We start from the raw sequence: 16374 nt of genomic DNA on the forward strand, positions 1-16374 counted from the left end.
GCACAGCGCAGTGTGAGAACAGATGAAAAACAGCCTGCCTTAACCCTGCCACACCACTGACTGGACTTTTAACAGCCCAGTTGGTGATGCTGACCAAAATCACCAGAGTCCCTTTTCAACTGGGCATTCCGATTAAAAACTGGACACCTGGTTACCCTCAGTAGAATGGATGCATTCATGGTAGCTGACATGTGGCCATATACATCTTGTGTTCCTGTGGAAATGCATGGTTTTATTTTTCTGTTAGTGAAGCTAATTTGTTGTAATGTAAATGTCTGGTTTTATTGCTATTGTTAAACGATGTCTTACAGCACTCCATCAAACTTTCATCTGCATCTTCTAAAGTTGTTTTCAGTCACAGTTAGAATCCATATCTATCTTTTATGTCCAATTGCCCCCTCCAATAGCCTAGTCATCTCTGAAGTATCACATGTTGATTGTGCAGATTTAGCATTCAATACTGAAATATACAAATTCAAAATAATATGTTTCTTTAATAATCCCAAGAGTACTTTGCCTCATGATGCTTGCTTAATATATTTTTACAAAATCCACAGACAACAAATAAACAGAGTTTGAAAATACCATAATTTTTATATAGAATTTTTTTTAAAAAAGTGAAACAAAGAAAAAACATGTTACATTTCAAAATAACAATTTAAATTTAATACCCAGATCCACATTTTAATCAATTCTTCTGGAGTGCAGTAGTCATCTGGAATTATTCATTGCAAAAACTTTAATATAGAAGCAGAGACGCGCTATCACTAAATTATTTGTACCTGCAGAAGTGCTACAGGGATAACATCAAATTAAAATTATTGGGAAGAGTGTTTGTCTCTGTCTCTGTCTGTCTGTCTATCACTATAATTTGGCAGCAGTACAATTCAATGATAGCACTATGTATTTATTGTTTTAAAGTTGTATAAATAAATAATAGTATAATTGTGTGATAGTTGGAAAGTACTCTATTTTCATCCATGGTGATCAATGTTTTAAACAGATTTTCTGTTGTGTTCACCATAGGATAGTGGGTGTAAAATACCACCATTCTGATTTGATACTGTTTTAAATTCACTTTACATTAACTGCACAAATGTAAATGGCTGCAGTGTGACATCAAATAAGGGGTGAAATGTTGGCCCTATTGAAGTCAGTGTTGTTTTGTCATTAATTACATTGGCTTTATAAGAGTCTATAAGATCTCCCTATGTAGCCTGGTGGTGATGATGATGGATTTGCGACACTTGTTGGTTGATTCTGCTATGGGTTTAAACATGTCATGTGCTTCCATCACTTTCTAGAAGCAAAGTACCCGTATGCCCCCTTTCAGCATCTTTATTCTTGTAATAATTTTTGTTTCAACAGCTTTTTAATGTCATGTAGCTGTGACCCTTTAACAAATCCATTCTATACATTCAATTATACATTGAATCTGAGGCAGTTTTGAAAAATATGCCTTGTATAAATTTGTTCCTGCTCCAAATGTTAAATAACATCATTGCACATAATGATGCCAACAGATGGTGCCATTTATCACTTTCTATAGTAAAGTGTGCATATGTTTGATTAATATTCTGTTGATTTATTGTAACTCTTAACTTTTTTTCTGAAAACATTAGGGGGCGTATTCAAATCAGCACTGACTTTGACTCTTCTAAAAGAAGAAACTCCAAATTACCAAAAAAAAAAAAAAAAAAGTAAATGCACCATATAGATCTTCCATTACAAAAACACATTTTTAATGACAAATTAGCTTCTTGAGTTTAAAAATGGAAGCTTCTTAGGAAGTAAGACATTTATTTTGTTTCATAAATATATTTAGGAACTCAAGAGTTACCCTGCAAGTGGTGCAGCTAAATCAATACCTTGGCTCAGACATTAGCCAGTACCAGATGATAGGAAGGTGTAAGAAATTTTATACAAGCTTTTGTCATGTTCCTTCAGTCATCTCTTAAATAAAAAATAATAAATACTGCAGCCAACATCTCCCTCATAACTGTTCAGTTTTGACAGTCTTGTCTCTCCAACACTGAAGTGAGGGAACCCCACCAGTTACACGATAGAGCTGGATTTTCAGGGCATATATTTTCAACTATCTTTTCTCGTATAAGTAAGAAGGCATCTGTATGAGTAAACACAGGGCAATGTTAGGGGTACCTAATCTGGCCACTTGGTTAAAACTTTTAACTAAAATGGTTCCCTGCCTGGTAACTTACCAGAAAATAAATATATTTTCAGCAAAGTGGTTGCAATTTACCTCATTCAATATCTGAAAAGTTCAAGAGTATATTTCTGTTTTGGGTGGGGAATTTTTTTCTTGGTGGTTTTTTCTTTTTTTTTTTTTTCTTTTTTTGACAAAGCAATGGGACAGATTATATTAAATAGGAATGGGTCTCCTTTTTCTTTTTCCTCCAAATCACAATAACTTTGAATAGGGTTTTGCTCAAAACTTTCCTGTGATTAGTAGTGATAGATGCTTGGTTTTTTAGAGAGTATATTAAGGTCAGACCTTTTTAATGCATGTTTTAGTTTGCTCTGAAAAGTGTTTGTTAATTTTGGAGGGCATTGAAAGAGATGTGTGTGGATGTTTCTTAACACCTGTCAGTTTTCTTTTTTTTAAAAAAGGCTTGTTTGATATTTGTGTGTCTTAAATGGTGTGTCTGACATGTCTGGCATTATTGATCATTTATGAACTTTTGTCCGGCATCACATCCACATCATGTAGAAAGAGAAAAAGTTACTCACATCCTTGTGACCCACTTTTAACTATGAGATTACTTGAGGGTTGGTCTTTGGCCAAAGGCTCTACAAGAGATTCCCAATGACCCATCACTATTCAGATTCTTACGGATTTGTTACAAATCTTCACTAAGTATGCTAATGCTGCCATACCTTGTTCAAGGTCACATTCTTGGTGCGATTTCTTTACACATGTAAAGTCAGTGAACTGAAGCCTGGGTTAGAAACTAATACTTCAGATAGGGCCTTGGATCTTAGGTAAATGAAACAATGGGTAATCCTAGTTTGACACTGATAATATCAAAATTGATCAGGACTGACAACGCATGTGTACAATGGGATAAAAAGGTGGTGAGGCACAAATTTGCCCATTTGGAGCATTAAAGGCATATGCTTTATTCAAACACAAGATCTTGGGCTCAAAACAAGGATAACTGGGAAACAAAGACTAGTGAGTGGGCTGCATAAGTGGCTGTCCTTCATCTCCATGGGCCACATGATCCAGTGGTGGGCAACTTGTGGATCACGCAACCCCTGTCCATCCTGGGATACCAAAGCCCCACATGTCCTACTTCTCCCCCTCCTTCCCAGCACTTTTGGAGAGCCATGAATCCACTGATTTGCGCTCCGTCCCCACTCCTTCTCATCCCTCCCAGAACAGCTGATTTGCAGCATTTAAGCTCTGGGAGGGAGGGGGAAAAGTAGGGGCAGAGCGCAAATACGTGGTACGCTGAAAGTTCTGGGAATGAGGGGGAAGAGGAGGGAGTGCAGGGCTTCAGTGCCCCAATGCATGAGAGGTACATGGGGAAAGGGGACTGAGGTAGGGTACACAAGCTGCAGGTGGAACCCCAGTGGGCCATTTGCAGGCCACATGTTGACCACCATAGAATTAAATGGTCTGATAATCCCGTCTGGCCTCTAAACTCTACGAATATATATTCGGGATAAAAAGTGAGAATCCAATTCCCATATGACTTGCAGGTTTGTCCCAACTCCTCTTTATTTGAGTGTATTGTTTAAAGTAACTTTTGCTTTTATACAGAATCCAAATTCTGCACTTATGGACACTTAACATTTAAAATACTTACCTGAAGTGTAATCAGGTTATTGGTACCCACATGGATAACATTCCATGGTTCCAAAAAATTCATGACGTCCCACTAAATAACATAACTTCTGGATATTTCTAATGATTTAATATAAGGAAGTTTTGTTTTAATCATATAAAAGTAGCATGAGGTATTCTACAGAGGACACATTCCCCTGGAGAGAGAACAAGTTTAGTAAATATGTGGTCAGTCTTGAATTAGTGTCTAGTTCATTTTCAAATTCTGAAAAGTAGTTCTTAGTTCTGAGTTTTTAGTTGCCATTGTTAAAATCATCCTTTCGAAAGTTCAGTACTACGGGACTAATTTTGTTATGATATTTCCATAAGGAATGTCAATTGCAGAGTATGTAGTTCGACATGCCTGAGTCTTGGGCAGGCCTGGGAAAAATATGGCCCGCGGGCTGGATTCAGCCTGCCAAGCCACTGGATCCAGCAGGGAGGGTCCAGACAGGTTCACTGTTTGCTTCACCACATCCACATACCTCTCAGAAAAGTGGCTGTGATCCCGGAAGGAAGGGCTTCAGGCACTGCCTCCACCCCCAACATGATCACATTGTCCAGTTTCTGGCCAGAAACTGGACAATGGGAGCTACCTTGTTTGAATATCAGGCAGCATGCAAAGCACCATGCCCCCGTCTCCTCCAGCTCATAGTTATTCACACAAGCACATGGCCCTGCAGCCTGTGCAGGCATGGGGTAGGCAGGCAGGCTGGCTGGTTGGCTAGCTAACTGACTGGCTAGCTGAGAAACGTTTTAAGCTCGGCAAGCATTTAGCGCGGCAGGAAGGCAGGTAGGGTTGCTGGCTGCTAAGTCTCCTGAACAGAGACTGCCTCTGGCAGCCCTTCCCTTCCTTCCCCAGCCCTCTTCCCCCCCTACCCAATCAACATACCCAAACCCTTTGTCCCTCTCATGCACACATACTCTCTCCCAGATCTGACACCCCAGTTCCCTGCCCCAGATCACAATACTCTCCTACCCTAGGTCACAACCCAAACTTCTGTACTCCAGCCCATACCCTAGGTCACATTCCAAAACCCTGCACCCCAATCCTCTGCCCTAGGTCACAACTGCCTCCTTCACCCAAACTCCTTCCCAAACCCCACTATCCCTTCTGCACCCAACCTCTATCCTAGGCCCTGCACTACCTCCATTTATATCATGGAAGAGTGTAGCCCTCAACTACTTTCCAAAATCTTGAAGTGGCCCCCATCTAAAATTATTGCCAATCCCTGGTCTTAGGCTTGTCTACAGAGCATTGCAGTGCAGATGACATGAATCTGAGTTGCAGCACACACTTAAGCGTTGGGGTATAACTGTTCTTGTATACCCAATAGTATAAATTAAAAAGTGCCTGGTTCACATTAACATAGTCCTGTGGGCTTGGCAGCAAATGTGCTGCTTAATATTTTCATATTTAGTTTAATATTTTAGAACAAGCTTAAATCTTAATATAGCTTGTCAATTTCAAATTTCTTTTAAACTACTGATTTTCATCCTCCCTGATTTGTATATGTAGATCTGTTAAAGATAATTACAAAATGTGCATGCATAGAGGAGTGTGTAATTTTGTTTCATTTACACAACCTCCTGTCTACATTTGCTGACATTTGTGATAATTTAAACAACTAAGAGATCATGTAAGATTCAAATCAACATTTTTCAGATACTAACGTAAATGTTCACATAATGGTGCCGATAATTTTGAAGGTAAGTCAGGATAGACTGTCCATGTTACATTAAGCCACAGAGACTGACAATATGCAGACTTCAGAAAGAAAGAAATCAAAATGGTGGGAAAAGCCTAGGAAAATGATCCTATTTTCCCACTTCAGAAAATCATTTTTCTATCCAGCTAAATAAATTAGTGGTGCAACTTCATCTGGAATACCATGTGCAGTACTGGTCACTCCATTGCCAAAAGGAGACTGCAGAATTAGAACAGATTCAGAGTAGGGATGTAATAGGATAACTATTTACACAGTTAACTGATAAGCCTGGGCTTGTCAGTTACCGTGAAGGGTTACATACAGGCTCCTGCCACTCCCAGGGAGCCAACTGCTATCCCATGCTGCTGTCTCTGTATCAAGAGGCAGGAGCGCAAGGTGGCAGCCAGTTCTCCGGGAGCAGGGCTGGCAGGTGTGAGCCAGTACGCTCCTGGAGCCGGCTTTTAAACGAGCTCCCAGGGAGCTGGCTGCCTTAGAGGCAGCAGTGCAGGGCAGCATCCAGCACACTCGGGCTCCCAAGGAGTTGACTGTGGGTACATGTAACCACTGAAGTCTGTTCTCTCTATGCACATCTTTCCCCACACCAATATGACAGGTAGTTTCTTCCTACCCTACTATGATGTAAGTACAGTAATAAAAATGAGAGTCCAATATGTCTTCAAAGAAATCTAACTGCTCACCTTCAATTAACATTGAGTTAACGGAAATATCTTAAAATGTGTGGAACTTAATTGTACCCCACTTGCATCTTGTTTTCGTGTATAAAAATGGCTATTTGGTAAGTTTAAGGGGTGGAATATGGATATAGACAGGAGTATAAGAAAATGGTGTCTGGAGGCTGTTACGATTTGGCCATATGCAGAAGCTGAGCCATTGTTTATGCTCTATCACAGTTGCTAACGGATATCAGGTGGAGAGCACCTTCCTACCATTAAAAATTTACAATGTTGATTCATGATTCCACATGTAATGCGTCTCATACTTCATATGTGAGGTAGTTCACTAGCATATTGTACAAAATCAGCACCCTAAAATGTGAGATTATGTAAAATATCCTGCTTCATTAATTGTTAATGTCAGTGACATTTGACATTCTGAATAATTTTTGAACAGTTTCAATACAGTTTCATTAATGACAGCTCTGGGGTAAATCCGTTCCATTCGGTAAGGCAGATAGCCATAGAACACAGTGACATAAAAATAAATCTTAAAGGTTAATTCCAAAATCAGAGATCCAATAGTTTTACAGTATGATTATATTTTACACTAATATTTCACTTCTCATCAAAAGATATCAGTGCTTTCCAAAGATAAGTGTTCTATAGCCTCTGTTTTATAAATAAAGAAACTGAGGCACAGAGTAGTCGAAATGACTTGTCCAAGATCACATACACACAGTGGCAGAGTCTAAACTATAGCTCATGTCCACGAGCTGTAGACAGTTGTAGTGGGTTAAAGTTATACAATAGCTAACTTGCTGTTCTCTGCTTTTCTGTGAAAAAGCTTTTGGACTTTGCCAGCCCTGCTGTCGTTGCTGCTGTTACTTTGGGCTCATGCAGAGCTAGGGAAAGGGCAGAGCACTGAAAAAGCAAATAGAGAAGAGCATAAAATAAAATAAGAGCCTATTAAAAGTCAGAATTCTTCACAAGGGTGACATTAAATTATATCCTGGATAGGAACAGAAGTGAGAACCCTTTAAATACCCTGTTGAGCATATGAAAGAAAAAACAGTAGACATAAATATTTGCAAGTAATGTAGAAGTAAACAGTCATCTTAAGAAAATCAATACTTCTGCTCTTTGTACTTTATAGAGGAAAACTAGTGATGTTCTATTTAAATCTGAACTAACCCAAATATCTTCCTTCTGATCTCATGGATAACTGTGGAAATAAAGGAATCATGAATGTATTTTAAGATCCAGTTTATATTTTTCCTGTTGCAATATCAGTTGACTTTCATTTTTGTAATGGATTTTCCTTAGTTTAAAATATAGACATTCTGTAACTTTCTGTAACTGCTCCTCCTATTTTTAAAACTGAAAAAATATTTTTTTCTAATGCTGATCTAAAATAAGGTCTTTTTTTTCTTGTAGGTTAACAATGAGAATGTAGTGAAAGTTGGCCACAGGCAGGTGGTGAACATGATTCGACAAGGGGGTAATCACCTAGTTCTTAAGGTTGTCACAGTAACCAGGAATCTTGATCCAGATGATACAGCTAGAAAGAAAGGTACATATATTTTTTTTCCCTCTGTGCTGCCTGAATTTTTTTTTCTGGTGCTGATCTAAGGAAAACAAGATTTTGGTGGAGACTATTTACGTTATTTTAATTGCTGTTAAATTATATATTCTTCATCTTAACTATGCAACAGCATTCTACTATGTAATCTACAAGCTATTTATATTTGCTGAAGAAAAAGAACAGATTTCATTTATAGATACGTGAAGAAAAAGATATAGTTAATTCTTGTCATGTTTACGATTAAAGTTCATCTTCCTAGATCTTTCTGCAGTGTTTTCAGAATCTATATTCAGAGTTCGTCAGAATATTTGAGGGAGATGAAAAGAAATCTATCCCTTACTTAAAGCCATGTGCACAAAGGCTGAGATTTTAAAAACGTGTTTGAGCTTAGGCTTGGGCTTGGAGTCAGGCTCCTATAAAAGTCCATGAGAATTGTAATGTTGATTGAGTTTGAAAATACTGCATCTGTGAATATAAGAAAATGAAGCACTAAAATGTTTAGACTGACATGTTGATAAGAAAGACAATATATTTTGAGATGCCCACTGGTTATAACAGATTGAAACTGGATGGGAAGTGATCACCACGCTAACCAAGGAAAAAGAGGCTCGATCCCTCAGTTTTTAGTGGAGGAAAGAGTGTTGTGCTCACCTCCTTTACTACCTGTGAAGAAGGGAAAAGTTTCTGCTTCAGTAAGAGAGCAGATATTTTAGGATAACCTGGTATAGCTTCAGATGCAGCAAAGCTGCTTTCAGAATTCAGTATCTGGCTACTAAATGGGATCTTTTTAATACAAAAGCATAAATTCCTATTAGATTAACATAAGTCAAGTATTTATGTTAATTCCTTTAGTTTTAATGAGGATTAATGTGCACCAACCCATGTACTGAAATTAGACTATACCCATGAGAGTTGTAACAGTTCTTTGTATTCTTTTTTTTTTTTTTTTTTTTTTTTTGGTATTGAATCTTCCCAAATTACTTTGTAATTGCACTTGATCAAACATACCTAAAGTTTTCTCAACCAGGAACTATAGTAGCTACTTGTTCAGAGCCACTGGATGCACATAATTTGCATTAATCAGGCAATATTGCTGCTGCTCTCTTCAATGCTAACTTTTCTGCTCCTAATATGGATGGTCCAAATTGATCTTATCTGACAGCTGAGGTCTCCTTTTGGTAATCCTATCTTATAAAGATCAGCTCTCCCCCACATATTCTGTCAACACTGTTGAACTTTTGTATGCTGCATATTTTAGTCATGCCTGTACTAGTCTTTGAGTAGAAGAGATTGATACCAGTCCTCCTACATGAATTTCTGTTCAAAGACTAAAGATGCATTTGAAGAACCACATTCCATTTACCTTGCTTTTTAAATAATCCATTGGACATTTAGATTTTTAAAAATTAGAATACCTAAAAAAGAAAATATAGTGACCCAAATAAATCTTACCCAATTACTCAATTCTTCGTTTATTTAAAAAAAAATGTCATTCTTCATAGAATTGCTTTACTTACTGCTATATGTTCCAGACAAATCTAATGTTTCTTTATAGTGACACTGGTTATGTTTTCTGCTGATAAATAAAAGGAACGTGTACATTTGTGAATGTTGACACGTCCCTAAAGAAGAACTGGTGGTTGCTAGCTTTCCTCAAGCCAAGCAGTCAGTATTCTCTATTCAGTGAACTCTCTCTTGATGCTGCCAATTAACATCTTTATTACACAACCCCCTTTTGGGGGACAATATTATTTAGACCATGACGACAAGGCAACATTCAAATCACCTGGAGACCACAGATTTCTTTGATCCCTGTTAACTATGGTCTTGGTTTGAGAATTGTACGGAGACTATCCAGATATCTCTGGCTGATATCCTCCTGGTGATGGACAAAAAGGCCAAGGGACCACCTTACATGTCTCTTGTGCAGACTTGAACAGATTGGTTTTCATTCAGCAATATCTGTAAGGCTACTGGAGGAGACAGTGAGGCCTATTGTGCATGACACAGGCCTATTGTGCATATATATCAAAGGCCTGGACAGTGCTATGTCTTTACTTTCCTAATTAATTGACAGAAGGCTCAATAACAGCAACCCATATACTGAAATTAGACTTATATCTATGTAGTCTTTTGTGAATTAATCTTGATTCGGATAGGATGTAGGGGATGCTACTATATCTAGAGAATATGGCATGAATTTTGTCTGTCTCCCTGTTTGGTTTGCTGCTCTGCCAAGGTGCTTTATAGTTTGGGACACTTCAGGATCCTGGATTGCTGCTGGTGTCCCCACAAGTTCCTGGTTATCTACATTTGTCATGATAACAGAGTTTCTCTATGACATGTGACTATCTTTAATGATCTCCAGATAGAGGTTATTTCATGGAGTGCTGCTTTATAGAGCAGCACTCCATGAAAAATACTTGGAAGCTATCCATGGTGCAAAAAAATCTGATGCTCTGCTTCTCTAACAATGTTAACTTACATCCCTGTTCCAAAGACTGCAAAGTAGCTGTTTGCATAAATGTTTAAAGACCTACGTGATTTGGCTCCTAGTAAACTAAGGAACCATCTCTTTCGCTATCACGACCACAGATTCGATTGTGCCCTCTGATTAATAGTCATTGGAATTGAGGGACAGGTAACTTCACTGGAGGTTACTGAAATTTGGAATTCCTTTTTCTCAGAGCCTGCGCTGACCCTCAGGGCAAAGTGTGTCCCTGAGCTGCTACTACCTGAAAGGATGACACATGATTATGAAGTGGACTGTCCTTAGTTTTTTTTTTTTTTTTTTTTTACATGTGTCCATACACAATATGATAGGTACAAGTGAAAAAAATTTAAAACACAGGTGAATAAAGATTTTTAATGTATATCATTCTAAGTTTAATTTTTTTGACTAACAGTAAAACCAAAAATTGTTAAAAATGCAATAGCTGAAAAGCTCCCAAAGCCTTCAGATGGCATACTGTATGTTTTGTTTCCTACCCCCAAAAGAAATTGTGTATATGCATTTGATACTGCTGCTATGAATATATGGGAAATTGAATGCACATTTTTATAGATTTTAAAAATCTATGTGATTTACTTTTATCTAACAATGTGTATATGTGAATATACAATGCTTTTGAGATGTATATTTACTTATACTGTATATCCTTTTATTTAATGCAAAGCCCCACCACCTCCAAAGCGAGCGCCAACCACTGCATTGACCTTGCGGTCTAAGTCAATGACCTCAGAGCTTGAAGAGCTTGGTAAGAAAGTATTTTTTAACAAGCATGCTGAAATAATGGGGATATAAGAAAACTTTAAAGTTATTTTAAATGAACTGCACCTTTTACATGATACAGAAAAGTTTCAGGAATGCTGCATCTCTGGAGAGTTCAAAATATGCATGATTTGCATGAGTGATTTTTTAAAATGTGTGCCTTTACTGCTCTGCAAGAGAATGTTGATACATTTTTATGCATCATCCAAGTTTGCCCAGTAATGCTGTATCATATTTTATTAGCTTGCTTTTTAATCTTTCAGTTCATCTAATATTGTTTTATTTTAAATTTCTGTGGCCTCTCATTAGTGGATAAAGGTAAGCTGCCAGAAGCCACTGTTGAAAAGTTGACAGTTGTTAAAGCATTACACCTTCAACTGCAACTAGTCCTCATTAGATTTTCTAATCTGTAAATATTGACTTTTATGTTTGAACACAAACATAATAGAATATTCTGTTAACTTTGTATTTCTAAAAGTGATGAACATTTAGTCTTTGGTTGGCTAATTCTGCTGAATGATGTAAATGGAGTTGTCTCAACAGAGCGTTGTATACTGTAGATTTGTATAACTGCTTGGGATTTCTGATTAAGTCTACATGGCAGGAAGAAAGGAATGTATTTTTATTTCCTGTGAGGTCAGAAGAAAAGTGGTACTTCAGTAGTCTAGACTAAAAAAATGTTATGATCTGATAGTATTTGCAAAAGACAGAATTAAATGATAAGATATGGCTATATGGCTACAGTTTAAGATTATCATCTGATGTATTTTATACAAAGGAATTATGTCACTCGCGCATAGTAACATAGTTGGTCATCTCTTAGGTCTCTTCTTTCTCTTACTATGATCCTGCAGGAATTTAACAATACAGGTTTCATAATCATTGTATTTTAGCCATTAATTAACGTCCATTCAGATGAAAGTCAGATTAAAGGAATCAAGTCTTTTAGATAATTAACCACATTAATAAAATAAAGGTGATCCATTTGAAAGCACTAATTTTATGGGGATGCAATCTCTCTCTGTCTGAAAGTGAGAGTTTTGATCAGAAAGGGGGTGCTGACTAGGGCCCTAATTATTCTGGATCATATTACAACCAATCCAAAACAAAGGATTATGCTCTATTAGTTTGGTCATGGAAGGGGTCGTACAGATCTCAGATTTTCACAGCTTTAATTATTTTTGTCATAACCTTAGTTATTTGAATGCAAGTTTTTAATTATCTGTTAATTACCAATGTTTTCCTCCAGCGTTTGAGACTCTTTTCCTTCATAGAATATTAAAATTTTGTTTAATTTGAAACCATTCTTGTTTTCATGCAAATATTCCAGAAGTAATTTTTCTTTAGGCAGCCCTCCTACTCACCCACTGCCAGAGTCTTCCATGTCACTGTGAAGCCTGACAAGATTCCTATATTTCTACCTCTTTACAGTTCTATTGTCATATTGTACGCAACATCTGCACTATAATATAAGCATGTGATTCCCCTGCTTGCAGACACATGCTTGTGCCAGCACAAATATAAACAGCAGCATTACCGTGGTAGCACAGGCAGTCGCAGAACAGGCACGGCTTAGCTGTGTGAAGTGCAAACTTTCCTGAACCCCATAGGTGCACAGGACAGCTTAGCCATATCTCTGCTGCTGCTACATATGCAACCACAGCTTCACTGCTATTTACACCTGCACGTGCTCAGTGACAGCAAGCTGAAAGAAAGTCTGTGTGTGAGAGCAGGATAATCACATCATTCTTTTAGCGAAGGAGCACTGGAAAGAACTCTTCCAGGAAAGAGCAATCCTTCAGTTGGCTCAAAAACTTGTTTTGTAGCTGCAAGTGTTTTCTACTCAAGGTGGAACATTCTTCAGCCCTACTTATTATTCCAGGGGGCTTTATGGCTATTGGCATCCTAATCAGAAACAAATATTTTGAGCATCAGTAAGATGACTGCACCTTCATTTAAAAAATCAACAACAAAGTACATCTTCCCTTACTCTAACATGCAGATGGAACAAACTCTCCTATTTCAAGTTTCCTTTGCCCAGTACTGTTTAAACTCACTCCAGAGATACATTATTCCCTTAAAGGCTGCTTAGCATTGCATAAATTATTCGTTGGCTATGAACAGAAGGTACACAAAACCTTATAGGAGACAATACTGAAATTTCATATGGAAATGTCCTTATTAATCTCCATTGCTTAGAGGTTGGCTTATGCCCTGAAGTACAAGAGAATATTTGTAGTAGGTTTATATATGTGAATGACATCTACAGTTCTTCTAAATCTAGTAAACTCAGTCTCAGTGATATCTTGCAGCAAAGATTTCCCGCCAATTATGTGCTATGTACAAATGTATTTTCTTTTATCAATGTGTTGCCTTTTAATTTCATTGACTGTTCCCTTGTTATTGTATAGCAAGAAAGGGTAAAAAAGGAATTCCCTTCCTTTTGATATCATTCATTATACTGTATATCTCTATCCTGTCCCCTCTCTAGTATCCTCTCTAAACTAGAGTCCTAATCTTTTCAATTTCTCCATATGGAAGTCTCTCGCATCACTTTCGTTGCCTGTCTCCGAACCCCTTCTATTTCTGCTTGTATTGACATATTTTACTCTGTTCTCCATAATAGTGTATGGGTGCCCCATCTAATGTAAACAACGAGAGTTGTTCTCCTACAAAGAAATTTAATCCAAAGTATTAACTAATGACAAATACAATTTGTCTACAATTCATTCCACTTTCAAACTCCAAGGATGTTAAAATGCCCTATTTTCATAGCCCATTTATATATCATAAGTGCCCAAATTGCTTATTTTTAATGTAAAAAAACACATTGCATAGCCACAGAATCTAAGTTTTATAACTCACTAATTTTTTGTAGTCAAAGTATGAACCCTGATAAACTGGGCTATGCCAAGATGTTTATGCTTAAAGTGGTTTGAAAAATATATGCCCAATCCACAGCTAGCATGGAGAGATTCACCTCTTAAGAATAGAAGAAAAATGTTTGTGTTCAAAAATCAGTCAAGGATTTAGCATTTAAAATGGGCTTACCTTCAGAATTGATTTACAATTCATTCCCTTTCTATTTCCAAGCTTCAGTACGGAAGAAGAAGGGTAAGGGGAAGCATTTTGTCTCTTGTTTAATCTGTTTCTCACCTTTCCATAGTGAAAGATAATAGCATAACTATAAATGTTGGCATATGGTCCAGTTTATTTTATGGTGTCAAACATACGTTTAAATATTGTATATGTTTTAGTTATTTATCTGATAACTTGCAAACACATAAAGAACTAACTTTCAATCAGAAGAACACATTTGAAAATATTTCCTTCATTTCTTCCTTTGTCTTCTCTTCTCCATCCAACCCCATTTTTCTTGTCTCAGATTTTTTCCCCAAACCCTTTCATATCATCTCCTCAGAGTTACTTTGCTAACTGGCAGCCACTGAGAAACAGTAACAAGTAACATATCAGTGTAGTCCTACATCCGTGATTTCACTTGTCCTCTTAATGGACAAGTGTTACTCACATAACCACACTGTCTGTCTTAGGAACTTCACACACAGCTTAAACTCTGACCTGGAAAAATGCTGCTCTGCACAATTTCAGTTTTATAATAAAACAATCTTCCACACTGTCCCGTATGCATGGAATGCCCTCCCTGAACTGATCCAAAAGGCCACTACTTTCTTTTTATTTAAATCTCTCCTTGAGATCTACATCTGCTGGGATTTCTAAATAGCAGCCATCCACTTAATAACGGCTAGGTGGTAGGGCAGATTGGCCTTTTATATTTTGCCATAATGTAAATATATTTATGTATATACAAGTTTGCTTGTATTTAGCTGTATCCTCCTTTTCTCACCCTTTGTATATCACTTGCCTTCCTATATTGTAAGCTGCTCTTGGGCAGGGACTGTCTCTTTACATGTTCGTATAGCTCCTTGCCCAAGAGAGGGCCTGAGTCCTTACTGAGCCTCTGCATGATATTTTAGTATAATTATAATCAGTGGCAGAAAGCTAAGATTGCTGATAGGGAAGATAATTTCTAGGTAACACATTTCTTCTGTATCTTGTTAGGATAATACAGAATAAATTAGTTGTGTTTTCTTCCATTTTGCTTTAAAAAAAAATCTTTTCTGACCTCCCCTTACATTGGAACAGTTTTCTGCTGCTAGCAAGATCAACTAATGGTACATTTATTGCTCAGGGCAAGATTACTTAGAAACTGTCTCTTCAAAATAGAATACACCAATAGTAGTTTTTTTGACAGATTTTTATAGCAAATATAGATATGTATATATTTATAGCTGTATATGCATAACAAAAAATTATATTAGCTTTCATAGGGTAATTCAATACAATTAATGTTTCCTAGTTGAAGGTGAGAGGAAGGGGACTTTTTTGTGTGTGTGTGCTTATTTTCTGTTTGGTTGAGAGGAATGGTATAGATTGTTGGTGGTTCTCTCCAGATAGGGGATTCTAGTTAGATACATACGTTTCAAATAAGTAATAAAAACTTTGTCATGCATCCTCATAGAAAAAAATTACCTAGGCATTATTCTAGCTTCTACTCAAGTTCTGATGTCACTGACCATTGAAACCTCAACAAATACTAAGTTTGCTGCATTGACATTTTTCTGCTCACCACAACTGCCCACCAAAGAGGGACAGCATTAAATTTCAAAACACACTTTTTTAAAAGTAAGAATCCTTTTCTTTTGTTATTGGCAAGTAAAGAATTATTAAATGTGAGAGACAGCAGTCGTATCCCAACAAATCTCTTTGTTGCAACATCATGTTATAAAACTACAGCTACAGTCTTAGGGAAGATAAAATAAAAATTTTATGCATTAAATTAAAATAAATAATTAGTAAAGATGTTAAATTCAAATAGTGGATTCATTTTAAGTTACGGTGTATATGTAAAAAAAATACACTTAATTGACCATGTGGAAAGAAAATCTTCAAAATACTGTGTTTCATTTATTAGTCTCATGACAAAAAAAAATAAATATCCGCTTAAAAAGTCATCTTTCCAAGCTGCTAATCAAATTTCTTTGAACTGAGTGATTTGTTTCTCCCACCATAATTTACAGCATAATTTTATTTCAGTAGTTGGACATATTAAATTTATATGTAAAAAGTATTAAGAGAATCTTGAATGTAATTAAAAACAAGTAGGATGAACTCATCTGGCTTGTGAAAAGTTGCTTTTAATTTTTTGTCTTTGATTTGGTTATGATACATATTCTACATTCAAAGGTCTCATGATTTTTCTAGCAAGG

At 36.8% G+C, this 16374-nt stretch overlaps 1 protein-coding gene across 10 annotated transcripts in view; it reads left to right on the plus strand.

The window, feature by feature from the left end:
- SHANK2 (SH3 and multiple ankyrin repeat domains 2) overlaps nucleotides 1–16374 on the plus strand; it is a 688250-nt gene that overhangs the window by 625210 nt on the left and 46666 nt on the right. For 9 of the 10 annotated variants that reach the window (XM_075927688.2, XM_075927690.2, XM_075927695.2 and 6 more), the window contains 2 exons: nucleotides 7668–7803; nucleotides 10992–11072. In XM_075927688.2, the coding sequence (XP_075783803.2) occupies nucleotides 7668–7803; nucleotides 10992–11072 (217 nt within the window). The remainder of the gene's footprint in view (nucleotides 1–7667; nucleotides 7804–10991; nucleotides 11073–16374) is intronic. The other variant, XM_089778577.1, reaches the window with a different exon arrangement.

This window comes from Pelodiscus sinensis, chromosome 5 (assembly GCF_052426305.1).
Source record: "Pelodiscus sinensis isolate ZL-2025 chromosome 5, ASM5242630v1, whole genome shotgun sequence".
Lineage (NCBI taxonomy): Eukaryota > Metazoa > Chordata > Testudines > Trionychidae > Pelodiscus > Pelodiscus sinensis.